The sequence below is a fragment of the Manis javanica genome, chromosome 4, assembly GCF_040802235.1.
Source record: "Manis javanica isolate MJ-LG chromosome 4, MJ_LKY, whole genome shotgun sequence".
Classification (NCBI taxonomy): domain Eukaryota; kingdom Metazoa; phylum Chordata; class Mammalia; order Pholidota; family Manidae; genus Manis; species Manis javanica.
Genome location: NC_133159.1, coordinates 161647698 through 161667557, shown reverse-complemented (window position 1 = coordinate 161667557; position 19860 = coordinate 161647698). Strand labels below are relative to the sequence as shown.

The window sequence follows — 19860 nt, the reverse complement described above, 5'->3', positions numbered from 1 at the left end:
CCAGCTCGAGCAGACCTGAGCTGCCCTCAACCGCATTGTCTCTGCTGGTCCAGGCAACCCCATCCTGACCCTTAACCTGGGGAGGAGGGAATGGTGATGGCAGTGGCCATGGGGGAGCTGCAAATAAAGCATGAACTTGGCGGTGTTACAGAGGAGTGTGTTGCACACTGCCAGGGTTCCTAAGCCACAGGTGGAGGGGCCCCCACCAGAAGAGATGGCCTCTTCCCTCTACCCAGAAAAACCTTCCTCGAAAGTATTGAGTAACTACTGTGGTGATCCCTGGGGACTCGAGTGTCTGGTCTGAGGTGAGTTGAGGGCAGATAGGGCAGAACCACTGATTAAATAGTCAAAGGCCACTGTCTGGGTCTCCACAGGGTTGCTAGGAGCCAGAATGTCTAAGTCGGGTGGGGTTTGGTCATGTGCTCAGCATGTGGAGAGCCAGTGGGGGGTCCTGTCTTCTGAGGGAACCTCAGGGAGACTGCTTCTGTTGACAAAGAGTTGTGATGGAGCTGGCACCCCATTCATGGCACACAGGGCAATGGGGGAGCCCCTCAGGCAGACTGCCCACCAGGCAAGGGGGCCCTCTTGCCGGAGGAATTGCGAGCATCATGAGACTATCTGCTAGTCTCCACCTTTCTCTCTTCCAGCCCCTTCCTGCTGCAGCCAGCAGATTTTTATCATGTGCAGAAACAAATGAGGCCCCAAAGGACCTGAGCAAGCTAGGAAGCTGACTGAAGAGAGAAACTGGAGTTCTCAAATCCTCTAGGGACTTATGGATATTTGGGGTGAATATTGTGAACAAAGCATTTGAGTTGTTGGAGGTTTTGGTGAGAATTCACTCATGTAAAGAACACTTTCCAGAGAGGGGATTCCATTATCTCCCTCTAACTCCTGTCATCTTCCCTTTCAAGAAGTTCTCCAGTTTAATCCAACAAACATGTCCTAAGCAAAGCACCATGCCTGGCTCTCTGAGGGATTCACTTAAATCCCAGTTGTCCTCTGCAACCTCAATAACTCAGTGAGGCAGAGAGGCCAGACATTTATGTACAACTAAGTCAACTGGGGGATCATCAGGTCAAAGCTGCACCTATTTGTATAAATGTAAGTGAGCTCCCTATTATTTTGTCCTCAGAGGAGATGACTCAAGACTTCTTAATGCCCACTGGGAAAACAACAGCTGAATCTGGGAAGCAATGAAGATGGCAAATGACACAGACCCCTCTTTCCTCAGGTACGCTAGCCAGGCACTCATAAGACACTTTCTCCCAAATGGAAATTCAGAGACTTGGGATCTTGGGTTGGGAAGAGCATGAAGGAAAGGGTCCAGAAAGTACAGTCTGGTCTGTTGCTAAATAAGCACAGCGGGTTCCAGGGTTCTGGCACTTTCTTCTTCCAGAGCAAGGTTGACTCATTCCTTCAAACAAGTTTTATTTGCTGATGGGGAAAACAAAGAGGAGAAGGAACCATAATTTACCACACACCTCATCGAAAAATTACAGTCATTACCCAAAAGAAATTCTGACTTCACCTGCAGCTAAGTCCTCTATCCTGGCTGAGGCTCTGGGTGCTGTTGAGAGAGTTCAGCTCTTATCACTAGAACGAGTCTCGTCTGCACGTTGCAGCAAGGGTGTAAAATGTAGCATTGGTCTGAGGCTTTGTCTGAGCAGCAGAGTAGATTTCTCTGCAAGACATACAGTTTTTTTTTAAATTTATTTATTTTTGGATGCTGTTTTTTTTTCTACCAAGCAATCAATGGGGGAATTGTTAAGGGATAGACAGGAGACACAGGTCGAATCAAGAGCTGTCACCTTTAAAGCGAGTGACCCAGTCATTTTTTACAAAAACATGTTGGGAAAAGCAGGTGGAGGGAGAGGTGGATTAATGATTGTCAGCCAGGGACAATGGCTGACTTATCTCTGGCGCAGTGAGAAAGTTCAGCTTTAGGACCTTGAACTGTGCATCTATTGACCAGGTGGGGGAAGCATGGTGCATGTCTCAGGATGGGCTGGACGTTTTGTCCACAGAAAGGAAAATACCAGAGGGCATTTGCTTCATTGTAATCAGTTAGGCACTCCCAGCTCACTAGGTTCCTCCTGCCTCCCCAGGGTCTGCCTTCTAACAGAGCCAAAGGAATTGTCGGAATCTTTATGGGAAGCACAGATTAACCATCCTCTTCCTCAACTCCGTCCCCAAAGAAGCTATTGTTCCCTCCAGAGAATATCCTGTGGTCAATCAGCTCCCTCACGACCAGATGGCAGGCTCTTCTCCCAAGCTCCTCCATCAGCCTTTGGCGGTGCCAAACCGTCCTAGCAGTTAGGAAACATCTTGCTGTCAGATCTGACCCGTCCTATCAGGAGTTAAACTTTGTTGATGGTGCATGGCAGACAGAGGCAAGGGAAGTAAGCCTCCAAAATAGTAGTTGGAACTATCTGGAAAAGGCTCATTTTCCCCTTCATCCAGGTTTTGTATCCCAGAGGCAAAGAGGCGTTAGCAGAGGAGAGACACGAAGTGTGACTCAGGCTAAGACTCCTGCTCCAAACTGCTGTTCCTCTGCTTCAACTCACAGATTTTTTTTGAGGAGTTGGGACTGACTAAAGAAGGAGGGGAGGGAAACCAAGTCACCCTCTGCACAGCCATAGCTCAGCCTGGCAGGGGGAGGGGTGAGGTGGGGGCAGGGCAGAAGGAGCATCTGGGCTTTCCTTAGAAGATTCTCAGAAACACGCTCAAGCCTCCAGCAGGCAGCCAAGAGACTGCCCCTCTCCCACATCATCAGTAAAATTTGAAAGGAAAAAAAAAAAAGAATAAATAGGAAGACTAAAGAGCTGTGCTACCTTGGCCAAGTCACTGGAGCTTTCCAGGTTTTACTTTTGTCAACTGTAAAAGAAAACTTGGGGGCGCTCACCCTCCTTTCAGTTTTAACATTCCCTGAGTCTTTGGTGTTCCTTGGCTCCAGTGAGGTGGGGGTTGACTCTTAATATTAGATTATTATCTAACAGAAGTAAAGGATGCCTTATTACCAAAAGTAAAAGATAAATGTGTTCATACCTTTTTCATTAAAATATTTTCAAAAGTATGAATTAAAAAATTCAGGTAGTTAAAAAAAAAGAATTCAGAGTTTGAAAGACTATTCATTGAAGCCAGTTCTTCCTCCCCTCTCTGGGCACCTTCCAAATGCTGGTGCTGCCAGAACCCAGCTGAGACCTGAGGTGCCCCCCCGTAAGTCTCAAGCAGAAGTCAGCTCCCTAGGCAGAGACTGGCATTCCCCCCCCAACCCAGACACACACAGATCTGGATGGGGGCATGGGGTCACTCCTATCACCCTCCTCACCCCCTCCTTTCTTTCTCCCCTGCCCTGTCCTGCAGTCCTTTAATCACCTCTCTCCTTAATTGCTGTGGAATCCTCACCCAACCACAAATAGCCATGTTGTACAGCCAGTTATTAGTCCTTCTGTTTTCTGGAACCCAGCTGGGGGGAGATAATCATGAAATTAGTTGTCTTGGACCCTCTTAATCCATGTCTGACCCACTCTGAGTGCCCCCCGTGAGGACCATGACACAGAGAAAGAGGGAGAGGTGAGGCCCAGAATTGTCCTGGACACAAACAGTGAGGCTGCCCCGCCCTCCTGGCCTGGAGAGGACCACGGAACTATTCTGAGCTGTGAAAACACAGCAGGGCTCTGCTAGGAAGTAAATAGCCGTCGGTCTCGCCAACGCCTGTCTGCCTGGACACAAGTCCTGACAGTGCCTGAGTTCCAGCCAGCAGGCACGAGACAGAGGGAGAAGGGCAGAGAGAGTCTAGAGTGCCTCCCTTCTTTAGGACAAGAAGGAAAAGCAGTACTTGTTTTATTTTTAAGATTTTTAAGATTCTCTTCACTTTGGTAGTTTGATGTGGAAGGAGGGTGCACCAGGAAAGTCCCGGGGATCTCTCCAACCTTGAATTCCAGACAGCAGGGTGCCTCTTGTTCTTTCCTCAGCCCCATGCAATTTCAGTGTCCTCTGCTCTGCTGGGAAGTCACTGGGTCCTCCTCACTCTCAGATCTGATGATTGGCTTTTTCTCATCCTTCCTTTTCCTTGACCGATTTCAGCCACAGCTGACACTGCATAGTTAGCTGCCTTGAAATGTTCACCCTCTCTATGTTCAATGTTGCTCTACTCTCTTTTCTTCTCTTCCTCCTCCCATAGCATGATGTTGGACCCTGCTTGTCCCCTACATTCCCCAAAATCCACAAATTCCTTCCAGACCTGTTCTTCCTCCAGTCTTTCCTACTTTGTAAATGTACCTCCTCGTCTGCCATCCTACAGGTGCTGAGCCTAGCGACTGTTGAGTCATCCTTAATGCTTCCTCATCAGGTTCTGGCCATGTATTTTCTGTTCTTGCTGCTCCTTATCAGTCCCTTTGTCTAGACCTGCCAGTCCCTTCATGACCTAATGATCTCCTACTCTCCTTCTCCCCAGTCTAAGCCATCCCACAGACTATAGGTGAAAGAGCCTTCTTGCAATTCCTTTCACTTGTCTCCTGAAAAATATCCAGTGGCTCCCCATTGCCTATGGAATGAAGCTCAAACCCAAGCTCTCCCACAATGGGACCCTAGGTTATCTTGTCAGCCTCATGTGGCATAGCTTCCCTCGTGAACTCTTCCCTGAGGTATACTTAGATGGGTTTGGATTCCCCACACATGCCTTGGTTTTCCTAAATGTGCTCCTCCCTCCACCTGGAATATGATTTCCGCACCTCCCCCTGTCTAGATTCTAACCATGTCCAAGGCTAAGCTACTAAAACCTGCTCAACCCACTGACACCACCCTCGTCAGCTGTACAGGATCGCTCTGCCCTGAACTCCCCTGGCACTCAACTGCTCCTACCTGGGGACACTGATCATGCTCAAACCTTTCATTACAGTTGTTTTGCATATGTCTTCACCCTTTCCCTGCTTTCCTGATCCCTAAGGGCCAAGAAAGCATCCCATCCAGCCTTCAGAACTGAGCTCTGCTTATTTGGTTCCAGTGTGGTAGATTGGTTAGGTGGTTGTGGTAACGTGATGGCTCCTGTCATTACTGACAGGGGTCCCTTTGCATTGTGACTTTGCTTCTCCTCTCATCAACACTGAGGTTTATGTCTCTAGCCTTTGAATCTGGACTTGATCTTGAGCCTTGGTCAGAAGGACCTTAGCAAATGGGTGCAAGCAGAGGCTTGAAAAGTGTTTGCTCACTAGAGCATGTCCTCTTTGAGGTACAGCTGGAATCTTGGGGCAGCAAAGGGGAGAAGTCCAGGCTGGCCTGCTGGAGAAACATTGCTATGCCACGTGGACTGTCTGACGCCCAGCCCCGGCCGCCAGACATTTGAGCGAGGCCATCTGAGACCATCCAGCCCCCGTCCATCTGCCAGATATCTGCAGCGATGTGAGTGATCTCAGGCGGCTCCAGCAGAACAGCCCAACCGAGCCCAGCCCAGACCGTTGACCTGAATATTGAGCTAATAAAATGGTTTGTTGTTTTAAGCCACTGAGTTTCGGGATGGCTTGTTATGCAGTAGCTGAAAACACCCAGCAGGTGCTGGTTACTGAACTATTAAATAACAGCTAGCATTCATAGAGCACTTATTATACACAAAGAACAGTCTTGGAAAATTACATGGATTAACTCATTTAATCCTCATAAAAATCCTGAGGCAGATTTTATCACTGTCCCCATCTTACAGGCAAGGAAAGTGAGGTAAAGAGAAGTTAAATAAGTTGCCCAAGATCGCACTTGCGAGATCTAAACCCCAGCAATCTGGCTCCAGAAGACGTACTGTAAGTCACTGTGCCACATTGCAAAATGAGGGAAACTAACTTATTGATTTACTGACTCAGAAACACCCTACCCCAACATGCATGCCAAATTCTGTAGCATTTTGGGGTCCAATGCCCAGTCTATGCCCCCAACCCTCCCACACCATGCCCCCTTGCATCTCCCCCAGGCTCTGGGACCCTCCCGGGTCAGGAACAGCCCAGCATGGGGAACTGATTCACAGACCTGCCAATGCCCACCTACTCAGAAAGCCTTCCAGCTCATTTCCTCCTTCCTGCCACCTTTGTGGGGTGCTGCCTCCAGGAGTGCAGGCCTTACCTGGAGAGGAGAGGCTTGCGCTCAGTGTGCCAGTGTTACCACTGGCCCTGTGCCCTGGCTTAACTGACCTGTGCAGCCGGGGTGATGTCTCACCCAGGATCTCTGGGCCTCCTGGGATCTTCCTTTCTGAAGTAGCCAAAGGAGAAAGTGGTTATGAGCTGGCTTTTTACAAGATAAAAAATTCCTTGAAGTTAAGAATTGTTATTGTTTGTTGAAATGTAAGAACTGTTATTGTTTGTTCAAATTTCAACAAAGCTGTGTTTAAGCGCCCATCCGGGGCACACTATGTGAGGCACCAGGCCACTCAGGCCACCAGGATGTGGTCCTTGCCCCAGGGAGCTCAGCTCCTACGTTCCTCCACTCAGGGAGTCAGGGAGGACACCTGTGGATGAAGGACTAGAGGGCAGCATGTGAAGCCCCAGAGTGGAGTTCTACCCAAGCACTAAGGAAACAGGAAGAACAAAGCAACTGGTTCTGCTCGGGAGGTGCTATTTGAGTTGGGGCTTAAGCCAGTTTGTGAACCACCTAAAATACCCTGTAGAGAGTGGGAAGCTCTGACGATTTATATGGGGAAGTTGGCCAAGGCAAAACTCTGGGGACAGGGGGAGGAGAGGAAGGTGAATTCGCTTACAGTGAGTCCATTCTGGAGGTTAGGCGGGTCCGGGGCAAGGCTGGTGTCTTTTGTAGGAGAGCCTAGCTCATGTCTCCGGGACACCTCACATTGGTTTCTTGGTGAAACCACAGTCCAACAGAGGGCTCTAAATCAGAAACGAGATTCATCAGCTCACCAAGGGCATTTGTCTTTTGGGAAATTCTAAGTTTACCAAAGTAACACCTGCAGGCTAATCATCATTTACAGTAACTGTCGAGGCAAAAGCAATTATTATGCCAGAAAACCAATATTAGCTCATTTACACAGGAGATATTATTGACTTGCCTGTCTTCTTCCCCATGACCAAGGTGTGGTGGGAAGCTGGCTCATGGAGCCATGAATCAGAATAAGCAGTTGGTCATGAGATAGGTTTGATAGGGTCCGGTGCCTCCATCTGAGCGCCTAATGTGCCTCCAGGTCCGCACATGTGCTGGCTGGCCTAGGGCTGGGCCCTCTGCCCCGGACACGGTGAGATTGCCGCTGCCAGCGCGGGCTCTGTAACACTCCCTTCCGGTGCCTTCTGACAGACACTTTTCTTTACACATCTTAGACTCTCCTCCAGCCTCCTCTGGCAGGTTGGGAACCAAACCACCGTACCAGGGTTTTCTCAACCTTCCACACGTTAAAATTACCTATGGGGAAATTTAAAAGCTGCTAATGTCTGAGTCTCACCTTCAGAGATTCTGATCCTATGGGTTGGAGGGGCAGCCAGAGCCCGTGGAGTTTTACCAGCTCCCCAGTGATTCTGTGCAGTCAACGTCGAGAGCCTTTGCTTTCAGGCAACGGTGCCTATTTCTGCTCTGGCCCTTTGAGTGCTGATTTTCCTCTTAGAGCATCACATACCATGGCTGAGCTGCCAAGTGCTTCTCAAGCATCACCTTGCTTAATTCTTTAACCAGGCCTGCCAGGCCATGAAGAGCAGCCGCACAGGAGAAGGCAGTCAGGTATAATTTCACGAAGACCTGGGTTCAATCCCAGCCCCACCACTTATCAGGTAGGCGGCTTGGGGCAAGTTACCTAATCCCCCCTCAACCTTAGTTTCCTCATCTGTAAAATGAGAATAAGAACGTGTGCTTCTCAAGGCTGCTGTGGGGAATAAACAAGGCAACGGATGGAAAGCAGCTCACCCAGAGCAGTCACTGCCATGCTGGCTCCCTTTCAATGGGAGGGGTGGGGGAGACAGAGAGAGTATCTTCCTTGAGGGTCCTCAGGAAGGGGGGAGCCCCCCATCCTCTCCTGGCCCATGGATAAGGTCCAGTATGAGAAACATGCAATGGGCAGGTGCCTGAGACCCAAGTCCACTGAGAACGCTACACTCGGTTTCCTGACACAGGGTCCAGGCGTGAGGAGGAAGGACGCCACGGAAGCTGCAGCCAGCCAGTCACAGAGTCCAAGTAGAGCACACGCAGCTGCCCTCAGCCGCAGGCAGCGGGGAAACAAGGCAGATGCCACTAAGAGGCTGGGCCAGGGAGCTCCCCTATACTGTGTGTGTGTCCTGGGGGGGTGTTGTTTGAGGCCCATTCAGTGGACTGTGTAGGTCAAAGTGTCCTGGAAGCCCCTATTCCTAAGGTGCCCTCCCACTTGCCAGGTCGCTCTAGAACTCCGACCCTTTGGGTCTCTCTGTGCTGCCTTCCACAGAGTCTGGTTCCTTCTTTCTTGTGGCTGGAATATGTTTCCAGGAGGCCTTCCCACAGGGATGACTCTCGTCGTTAAATGAGAGTGCCCGGTGCCCGCACTCCCTTGGGGCAGCTGGAGCTGAGCCCTCAGACGTGGTGGGGAGCCCGTCACACACCCGGCGCTCAGCAGGTGAGCCATCGCTGCAGAGCCCCCTGCACAGACGGGGCACAGTTCCCCTGTCCCCACCCCTGTGTGTGGAGAAGCAGATGCAGAACAGCCGAAGAGAAGCATCCTCGGCTTCCCCACAGCATTCGTTCTGGGGGCAAGACGAGAGCATTTATACCCATTGTGCCCCACATTTCTTTAAACAAGAAAACACAAGAAAGTTAAAATATGGTATTTATGGGGACTGAGGGTATAAAGTGACAATACTGCCGAATCTAGAAGCAAAATGGAATCAGCCACAGGAAACCAGCTCTGCCTAACCCCTTCTCCAGCTGGGTGCTTCTTGCTGTATCCTGCTGAGACTCTTGAATTGAGAATGTAGCTCTCGTGGCTTTTCGTCTTTGTATGGAGGTCCCTTTGCCAGAACTTAGTTCCTTTCCAGCTCACCTGGTTGAATCTGGGGATCTAGTCAGCTCTTGAGGGAACCACAGGGCTTCCATGGTATCTGAGCTCCCCTTTGCCCCTTCTGTCTGGTCACAAGCTGTGCCCTCAAGCGCCCTCTTGCCATGGCCTGCCTGTCCAGTCAGTGCCGTCCCCGAGGGCTAGGTCAGCAGCCTGGGCTTCCTCCTGGGGAAGGACCCTCCTCTCTTCCTGACTTCATGGGCCTCTCCTCTAGAAAAGTCACTGACGGAAGTGAGCTGACTACAGAAGCTGAGGTGTGGACACCACCTACCACTTGGGCTTCTCTGGCCTGGAGGCACCTGGGAAAGCTTAGTTTCAAGCCCTACCTCCTCCCCACCTTCCTCTTGCCCCCATACTCCTTTCTGGAAAATATCCCCGTTCTTATTTATGCTTATTCAAAGTCCACACCTCTGGAGGGACAGCTGGGATGCAAGGCCCTGGAGGCTGTGGTCTGACCAGGCCAGACTGGTCCCCACTGGTATGTCCCTGGCTCATTTTCATGCCCACCCTTGATCAGATAGCTCCTGGCCTGGTTATCTGAGCTCCTGAGACTTTTTGGTTCCTGCCCTTGGTGATATTCTGGTCACCTATGCTGGCTGCTGCACTATAATGGGGGCCACTGCCACCCACGGCCCAGGGAACAGATGACCCTTCAACATTTCACCTATAAAACTCCTTGGACTGCTGCTGTCACTTGCCCACCCTACACCTCTCAAGAGCATACTCCACATGGTCTATGTAAAGGGAAAGAACTCAGAAGATTATTTGGCAGTGTAGACAGATGACAGGAGGAATGTTTTTTTTCGGAAAATAAAAGGCTGAGACATAAAATGAAGAAATCTGTTTAGAGACGTGGCTCCTCCAAGGAGATAACCAGGAATCGTCCTCGCCAACAAGACAGCCTCCTGCAGGTCCAAGGCTTCCTCAGCCCAGGGACAGAGCAGGATTCCAGGGATGGGGAGAGTTACGGGGTCTGAGGCAGCAGCCCCTCTCTCCCAGGACCCTGGAGGGAAGGTGAAGGAGCAGGAGGAGGGGAAGAAGGTGGGAGAGAGGGAAGGGAAGGAACGTGCTAAGGTAAGGAGTGAAGGCAGAGAAGCAGCTTCCTGAGACCGGGGGCACAGGCCTGGCAGGGACCCTGCCCTGGGGCCTGAGAACAGCTGGTAAATAAGGACCTCATCTTCATCTTCAAGACTCAGGGTGGAGGAGCTGCTGGGGAAGCCCAAAACAGCTTCTGGTACTTAATGTCACTGAACTGTGCATTGAAAAATGGTCAAATGGTAAATTTTATGTTATGCATGTTTTACCACAATAAAAAAAAAGAAATGGCACAGTCCCTTTGGAAATCAGTGTGGTGGCCCCTCAGAAGGTTAAACACAGTTACCATATGACCCAGCAATTCCACACGTGTGCATAGCAGCATTATCCATAATAAGCAAAAAGTGGAACAGCCCAAGTGCCCATCAAGTGATGAATGGATAAACAAACTGTGGTACAACCATGCAAAGGAATACTAGTCAGCCAGAAAGGATTCCTGCCTCCGCATGGATTCACCTTGAAAACATTATGCTGAGTGAGGGAAGTCAGTCACAGAAGACCACCTATTGTATAACTCTATTTATATGACATATCCAAAATACAAGCAAATCTATAGTGACAGAAAGACGAGCGATCGCCTAGAGCTGGGAAAGGGTTGGAGGGAAATGGGAAGTGACTGCTAACAGGTCTGGGGTTTCTTTTGGGTATGATGAAAATGTTCTGGAATTAGATAGTGATAATGGTTGCACAACTTTGTGAATATACTAAAAACCGGTCAACTGTACATATTAAAAGGGTAGATTTAATGGTATGTGAATCATATCTCACATAACAAAATAAGATTACAAAACTGTTCAGAAGAACAAGAGTCTCCTGGGAAAAACTTGGCATCCCTCCAGGCTCTCGGATGGCCATTCGTCTCCTCTCTGGGACGGGAACCGACCAGCAGGTCTGGGGGCAACAAAGCTGAGTCCTTCCTGTGTCAGGCATCACAGGGGCAGGAAGCTCCCAGCAGGAAGCGGGTACAAGGGAGGGCAGTGGACAGGGAGGACCTTGGGGGATGGGAGGAGGGGGCCTCAGGGCTGTGAGGAAGGAGAGGGCCCCAGCACCCACTGCTCCCCTCCCCACACACCCTGGCCCTGGGGTCCCTGGCCACCTTACCCATTCTAGAGGCCAGTTAGTTGTGAGAGAAGCCCCTGTGGGAGAAGGCAGGGACGTCAGGGGCACAGGAAGCAGCCTGGGGGAGGCAAGCCAGGGAGGTGACCTCACAGTCCCCAGCATCCTGGTCCCTCTGGAAGTAGATGGAGTCAGCAGAATTGAAGGAGGGGTCCTGGTCAAAGAAGTTGTAGGGTCAGAGGAAGAAGCCCACACCATTCCCCACGGTCACTGTGTTGGGAATGTCCTCTGCATGTGGGATGTGCAGGAAACCAGCTGTCACCCAGGCCACCAAATTCTAGCCAGAAGAAGAAAGAGGGTCACAAAGCCTGGCTTTGCAGATGACACACTTGCCTCCCACTGTAGCTTGCATGTAAGGATTCTGCCCACTAGCCCAGGAAGAATGTGAAATCATAAAGCTTTCTCAGTGGGTTCCAAAGACCCTCGAGGAACCTGGCTTGGGAGACAGTGAAGTGGCTCCTCCTTGCTCCCCCTGCCTCCTTCTCTCACCTCCACCTCCTCCCTTTCAACTGCTCTGCCCTGCAATGGTCTCATTGTTGATGAAGCCGGTGAAGTCCATGGTGGGGGCCCGAGGGTCGTACTGATTGTAGATGCGGGTGCTGCTGGGCTCCTCCTTCTTCCGCCGGGTCATGGCCAGCTGGTACCTCGGGAGATCTGGGTCAGACCCACAAGGTCGTCAACCTGCCGCACTGCCTGAAGCTGCAGACACAGGAGCACAAAGGTCCCGAGCCTCTTTATCATTCTCTTTATCATTATCTTTATTGTGAATATCTTAAACATATGGAAAAGTTGAAAGAATAGTAGTGAACACCCATATACCCACAACCCAGAGTCTAACATTTTATTATATTTGACTCAGCAAGTATCTCTCCATTCATCCATCCATCCAGTAGGCTTCCTTTTGTGTGGCCTAAGATTGTGGCTGAAGGAATGTGAGTGTATGTATGAATGTGTGTGTGTGTGTGTGTGTGTGTGTGTGTGTGTGTGTGTGTGTATGTGTGTGTGTATGTGCATGCACACCCATGGGAGGTGGGGGATCCTGGGATCCCATCAACATGGGGCCCTTCTGACAGTCCACCTCCCCCAGCTGCTCTCTGACCCTTCAGCACTCACCTCCCCCAGCTGAAGGCGCTCTCCATGGAGCTGTTCTGGGGCAGCGGCTCCCCAGCAAAGCTGAGCATCTGGATGCAGTAGCCCCGAGGGTAACCCCACTTGTTGCTGTGGTTGCTGGCCAGGTACAGGCCTGCTCCTGTCTCCTGCAGCTTCCGGGTCACCTGCAGCCTCTGCATCTGGTGCTCGGGGCTCCAGGGTACCCCCATGGGGACAAAGGCCATGTCCTCAGCCCAGACCCAGTTCTCCAGTCCTGCCGGGGCAGGGGTCACGGTGGGAGGGAGGGCTGGTCACACAGCTGCCCTGCTGCCTCTGGACTCTGCCCCCACCTGGATCCAGAGTGGGGGCCACAGAGAAGCCCAGAGCTGAGTGTGCCCCCTGCTTCCCTCCCCTCACCCCAAGATATCCCCAATCCAGGGATTTCAAGAAGGTCTTTCTCCCTGATGTCCTCTCTGGTAATAATCCTGAATGCCTTGTGACGGGGCCTGCACTGACCTTCTTACTCTGAAGGGGCCACAAGGGAGGGAGGTTTACCTGCAACTGGAGCACCCCACAGGCCATGTGCAGACTCTGACCCGCACCTCATATCCGAAGCCCTGTGGCAGCACCAGAGCCTCCCTGTTATGAGAATACTAACAGCTGAACTCACATTTATTGAACCTGAAGGAGCTCTGCCCAGGCAGCATTAAAGCTTTATTGTACAACTACCTTGTGAACGAGGAACTGCAATTCCGAGAATTTAATATGTCCTGGTGTGTCACCATGGGCACACAATGGGTACCGCGGCAGTGCTGCAGACTCAGGTCTTAATCTGACTCTGCGCTGCCTACACATCAGCATACAGAGGAAACCGACATAGAGTGGCCCCACGCACATGGACAGCAGGCAGGCAGAGGGAAGGAAAATCAGACCTGGGCCCAGTGCTGCTGGAGCTTGGAGGCGCTGCCGATGGTCTGGGGCTTGGCAAGGAATTAGGAGCAAGGCCCAAGGCACAGTCTGTTCCCTGAGCTTTTGGAGTCTTGAAGGATTTTATTAGAGTCTAGTTAGGTCCCATCTTAGGATTCAACTTAAGTGACCTGAGACCAAAGAGCAGTAAACCAAAACATGGGGGAAGCCCCCTCCGTATCCTCCAAGGACCAGGAGACAGCAGAGACTGATTAAGCAAATCCTTGGTATCCTTTGTGATCCACTGCCCTTAGTCTGCACAGCAGGGTTTCTACCTGTTGGTGACAATTAAAGACCAAGAGTTCTTTCTGGTGCATCCACACAAACAGGCTCATGCGCATAATGATAACAAAAACCATAGACAGTGTGCAAATTAGTTAGTAGTTTAAAACCTATACATACTTAAGGTACTCTACAAGAAGATGTGTCAAAGAAATAATCAATCCTCCCATGTTTCCTTCCATATGCTACATCTATAGCTTTTCTTCTTCCTTCCTAATTACAACCCTTAAATAGAATTCGTGCCTCATATCGAATTTACTTGAGTATCATAATTCCTCCAGGTGGTAAAGATACCTTGAGACAAGTGCTGGGCATAGAAGCCACAGGGCATAAATCTGCAAAGAAGTAAAAAGCTAACCTTTTCAAACAATATGGCTTCTCTCTCACTTACCAACTTTACATTTCCCTGTATGGTCCCGGAAGATGACTGGTTAGCCAGAGACAGGTAAGATTCCTCAAGGGAGGAACAACCTAAGACAGGCACAGTCGCAGGGGGGCCATCAGGTGAGAATTTGGGGATCAACAGAGGTGAGGCTCAGAACCTCACCCCCCCTGCTTTGAGAGAAATCTTCTGCATCCGTGGATGTCTTGCTGCCCTTGTCTAGCCTGGATTAATACTTAGTCCATAGGCACACACCTGATCATCTGATCATCTACATTTGCCTTCTTACAGCACTAAACTATGTTTTCTACCTTTATCTTGCATCTACCTACCACTTCAGCATTTTATTAAAAATAAAAATAATAATAATGATAGAGGGAGAAATGTGGGATCAACATATAAATCAAGTACAAAAATCAGATGAATATTCATATTTGACCTGATTGTTTATAGGTCATAACGCGTGATCAAAATCGAAAGTTTCTGTGATGAATGCCCTTGTACTGTTCACCATGTAAGAATTTATTCACTATGTAAGAATTCGTTCACCATGTAAGAACTTGTTCGTTATGCTTCAGAAGATTGGAGACTGACCAGAATTAGGCTTGAGATGGATTAATGATTGTACATTGAGCATTGACCCCCCTATACTGAATTTTATTGTTGTTAACAACCATTTGATCAATAAATATGAGAGATGCCCTCTCAAAAAAAAAAACAAAAAACCATAGACAGCACTTCTCACTATACATCAGGCACCTTTCCAAGTGCTTTAAGAGTGATCATTGCTTAGATGCAAAGTTAAGGAGAGATGTGTGTGTGTCAGAATATATATATGTTTTCTAGCTAATTTCAATGAGACAGCCTAAAAGCAATGACATCCCAGTGATAGTGAGCACTGCTGGTACCCAGATCTTGGTTTCTAAATAGTTTTTGCCAATAAAAGGAACCAGAGCCCCTTGGAGAAGTGGTTGATGCCCAGACTGGAGCAGGGAAAATACAAGGTGAGAATGGAAAATCTGTGGTGCCAAAAGGAAAGAAGTACTGAAAAAAGGATGAAGGCATTTCAGAACAGAGAAACCAACCTGCAGAGTCTCCCAATGGCCAAAACTGGAATAATTAGGGAACAAAATAAATGATAGGGTTATAATCCTTAGAATAAAATAAATATACATGGGTCCTTACAGTTATGAATAAATAATTACATATATAAATAAATGTAAAAGGAGGGATAACTCTTCCTTATGAAAAACTCCAATTAATAAGTGTACAAAAAATATGGGGAAAAAATTTAATGACCAGTCGGGAAACATCACAGTAACAGTTATTGCGGGGAAAAAAACAATTGCTTTTAAAATTAGGGGGCAAGAGTCTGAGAAAGAAAGAAGTAGGATATTTGCATAGCATCAAATTAATTTCCCCAAGATATTTACTAACTGCCAATTGAAAAATACTAATTTTTACAATGGAGAAAGAAGGAAGGTATCACCTTAACCAAGTGCCTGAGGTCAACGACACTGGTAATAAGACATAGCAACATCGTGCACCCCTCGATATGATATGCTGAGGAGATATCATTTCTGTGGTTTTCTTGCCCCTCCCCTCAAAAAGCAGTCTCAGCCTAATCACGACAAAATATCAGAGAAACCCAGATTAAGAGTCATTCTATGAAATGATTTTCTAAAAAGTCAGGCCACGAAAGACAAGGAAAGCCTAAGGAACTGGCACAGACTGGAGGAGAGTAACGAGCTAAGTCATCTAAATGCAATGTGGGACCCTGGATTAGATCCTGAAACAGGAAAAAAATTAATGGGAGACCTAATTAAATTCTGATAAGGTCTGTAGTTTTAGTTAAAAGTCTTGTAATAATGTTCATTTCCTGGTTTTGATTGTCATCCTACGGATATGTCCAATGCTAACATTAGAGGAAGCTGGGTGAAGGGAACATGGGAACTCTGCAATGTTTGAGACTTTTCGGTAAGTCTCAAGTTATTTCAAAAGTAAAGATGTTTTTTAAAGGTTGTCATCATTAATCCTCATGATAGTCCTATGCGGAATGTGCTGTCATACTATTTGTACACAAGTAAACTGAGGTACAGAGAGGTTAAGCATAAAATTACTACTATCATACACGTTTTTCCAGGAGGTCCATGTGCTCTCCACTCCTCTGTTAAGTGTAAGCCTCTTGAGAGCAGGGATGCTGTTTCTTTTGTTGAATTGTGTTGAATTGTGTTAGGTGCAGCGCTTGGCATAAATATATATTTAGTATTTGTTTTTTGCATAAGTGATAGGTTCCCGTGAAAACACAGAAGTGGGAAAATATATGTACATTATGATATGAATTTTATAATTAAAGAATCTAAATATGTTTATCAGTTTACCATATTTATACATATATGCAATATCATAAATTCTATCATTGCAAGTTCAAGATTTAAAAAGTTGGGAGAATTTTTTTAAGTATTGGAGAATAATTGGTCTGCTAATGGAGAAAATCTCTGAGGAATCCAGTGACTTTCACATTTATTTCATATACTTTTACATTTTTAATGCTTCAATGACAATTTTTAAAGCTAGGCATGGAGACAGCCTCTCTGCTGGAATCCTTGCCTCTGTCAGGTTGCCTTACGTCCTACATCCAGATCCACCATGAAGTGGACACTGGGTGTGGACAGTGCCCAGCGTGTGCTCCCCAACCTGGTTCCCATACTTCTGGGCAGCATCAAAGAGGAACGCTGAGCTGATGTAGCCTGTGGCATGGAATCTGACTTCTAGGGCCCCACTGGGGTGGAAGATCATATCCCACACATAGTCATAGTTGAGCAGAGTAGACACAGATCTGATGACCAGCACTGTCTCTGTAAGGCCCCCAAAATAGTGGGAGTAGAAATCTGAGTGGTGTCGCCTCAGGGGGAGACCCTGGTTCTGTTCAAACACGCAAAAGGCATCGTGTATTGTCTTGGGGGCCTGGGACTCCAAAAGGAAGTGTCAGTCCACATAAGTGGCCAGGTAGGGACAGTCCACCCCACGGGTCAGAGGCGTGGCATACTTGCCCAAGCCAAAGCTGCCGTCCATGTAGCGGGTCAGCATCGCCGCGGGGGAGTTGCCACCATAGACGGTCAAGGCCTCCTGGACGCTGACTTCATAAGCTATTCTCTCCCCCTGGAAGCGGATGTCAAAGACCCTTGGGCCACTGAAAGCTCCGAGGCCAAAGGAGAAAGTCCACAGTGAAGAGGCCACTCGGCTTCCCTGGACACTGAAGCGGGGGCCCTGGGGATAGAACTGCAGTGGGGGAGCCGGACCCCGGGGAACGTGGGACTTCAGCGACCAGGACCCACCCGTGCCATTGTCTGGGATCAGCAGCACATTCACCAGGCCGGCCTCAAACTGGTCCTCCAGCTGAGCCAGACTCTCATAGTAGCGGCCTTGAAAGAACACCTTCTGGATGGTCCAGTGGGCAGGGTCCAGGGCCTTGTGGTCGACCAGCAGCTCCAGCCCCACGGGGTGCAGATAAATCCCAGCCCCTGAGATGTTGTAGTAGAGGCCCAGCCAGGTAGCCCGGTCCCCCGACTGCAAACCAGGGGGCGCTGTGATCATCATCACCAGGTTGCCTCCTTGGCGTTTGTAGAAGCAGCAGTGGTGCAGAAGCCCAGCAACCTGAGGCAGCTCTCTGCGGAAAATCATCTGGTCTATGTCCAGGTACTCCCGGAGCCGCATGGGGCGTCGGTGATAGGGCAGGGGGCCCCCGTGACGCTCCAGGGTCACATCCCGCATGTAGGTGGGGTGCGGCAGAGGCCCCACCACCAGCTCACTCACGTTGGGCTGGGCTTGTCCACCAAATAAGACGATGTCCAGTGCCTCCCGGGCAGGTGGGGGTCTCCCCCTGTCCAGATGGGCCAGGGCTGCAGCCTTGGGGGGCAGCTGCAGCTCCACCGAGAAGACACAGTTGTCCGAGGGGCGGGCCTGGGCTGCATCCACCAGGCCGGGCGGGGCCCAGCTGCTGGGTCAGAAAGCTCATCACAGCCATCAGCTCCTCTCGGCTCAGGTCTGCAAACCCTGGGTGTGTCCGGGGCTGGGCACTACTGGGTAAGGGAGGGCAGCGGGGTGGCAGGCTGGGTCTACATTCCCTCTCAACACCTTCCTCATTCCTAGTCCCACCCACAGCCAGCCTATCACCAGAACACTACACAGGGACAAAATAATGGAGACAACCATAGCTAAAGCTCCTGGGCCGTGTCCAGGCTCTTGTATCGAAATTGAGAATGGAGGATAGGCAAACAGACACATAGGACCGGGGTGCAGGACGCCTTTTTCAGTCTCTGGTGGTTCCCAGCCACCCAGTGGTGCTGCAAGGCAAAAGGCATGATGAGCACATTGAAGAACAGCAGCCAAAGGCAGAGGGCTCGGTGGGGGTGGAGCTGGAACTGGAGGGGCCCAGGGGTCAGGCCAGCTCAAGGACAGGTGGGGCTGAGGTAGGAAACTGGACTTTAAGTGACCCACATAAGCCTCTCCTCCTGTTCCAGATCAAACACTCAGGGTCAGGGCTGTGTAACGAGGTCCGGGAGGGGTAGGTTTTGGAGATAACGCAGCTAGAGGGAGTCAAGAGGAGGAAGCGACCAGCAGAAAGTGACTCTCCTTGGGCTTTTCCTCCCCTTCCAGATGGAACCTTTCTCCTGGCTGCAAGGCTGCCGAGGAAACTCACCTGCCCACAGCTCTCCAGAGGGATTCCCTCCTCCCTCCTCTGGTGGGCCACGTCCTCCGGGCTCTGCTCCTCTCCATTCTCTCCTGCTTCTCCCACCCCAGGCCAACCAGAACTCCCACGGGCAGCCCAAGGGAGGCTTGAGAACAATGCTGAGAGCACAAGGCACCTGGGAGGAGCTGGGGGCGCGAAAGGCTGAACTGGTCAACACTGTGAAGGCCCAGAGACCCCGAATCACTGGAGGGGAGCATGGGGGTGTGGAGCCAGTCAGAAGCTGGAGGGGGTCACGGGCTGCACAGTGCAGTAGAGAACTGGTGGGCCAGATCAGATGTTAGAGGGCCTGGAAAACTGGCTATGGAATTAACCTCGCAGCCCACAGCCCTCAACACCAGGAAACCCTCCTCCAAAATGTGCGGACACAGAGAGCAGAGCCACCTCCATTCTCCGCCGGGTGACATGCAGGTGGCCACCATCGTCTGGGCAGCCGGATCTGGAGGGGAGCTAGGAGGGACTGAGAGTTCCAGAGAGGGGACATGCTTCCCTCGTAGCCAGGGGCAAAATCCTTCCTGACCTGGACATGCCAGGGAGACCTCTGCAGTTAGAGACATGGAACTGTGCAAACAGAGGGCATTCGCCGGGCAGAGAAGAGAAAGGACATTTCAGCTGAAGGGAGCAGAAGGTGCAAGGGTACAGACACTTAAAACATCTTGGCACAGGCAGGCAATGGCCAGAAGGTCAGCACACTTGGTGTGAGGAGCAGAGGATGGGGTGGCAGAGGTATGATCAAGAAGCCTTGTGACCTGCGTGTTTTAAGCAAGGTAGTAATTGCAGCGTGAAACCCGGGAGAGGTCAACCGGTGAAAGTAATATCAGAAAGGTCAGCTGACCCAGAAATGTTTATGCAACCAGCTCTCTTTTGATAGGAAAACTCACCAAGTTTTCCTCTCCCTATTCTTTCAAGCTATAGAAGTAGTAGTGGGCCTCCCTCCAAAACGGTGAGACAGGCAGGGTCTCCAGCCTCTCAGGATTGAATTTAAATATAGTAACCACCCCCAATTCCAGGGAAGCAAGCCTTCCCTGTCCTCAAGGAAAATGGGAACTGGTTTTTCTTTTGCTGATCTGTTTTTCATGCTCTGCAGAGGCTCCTGATGGAAAACAGTACTTTAAATTTCTTTTAATTAAAAAAAAAAATGTTTTGAAAACATTTTGGGGAATAAACCAAAAATGT

General features: G+C 49.8%; 1 protein-coding gene and 1 long non-coding RNA gene across 2 annotated transcripts; one reads left to right on the top strand and one right to left on the bottom strand.

The window, feature by feature from the left end:
* The first annotated feature begins 51 nt into the window (after nucleotides 1–51).
* Nucleotides 52–5494, top strand: LOC108394621 (uncharacterized). Its single transcript, XR_001852475.3, has 3 exons — nucleotides 52–305; nucleotides 1133–1231; nucleotides 5237–5494. It is a non-coding gene; the product is annotated as an uncharacterized lncRNA (long non-coding RNA).
* Nucleotides 5495–11216: 5722 nt separating this feature from the next.
* LOC108394620 (amine oxidase copper containing 3) lies at nucleotides 11217–18164 on the bottom strand. The gene is given in 7 exon segments (XM_037019695.2): nucleotides 11217–11494; nucleotides 11732–11859; nucleotides 12329–12578; nucleotides 16564–16598; nucleotides 16600–17924; nucleotides 17926–18101; nucleotides 18104–18164. Coding segments are annotated over 7 exon segments (2238 nt in total). The 5' UTR covers nucleotides 18150–18164.
* Nucleotides 18165–19860: the final 1696 nt, after the last annotated feature.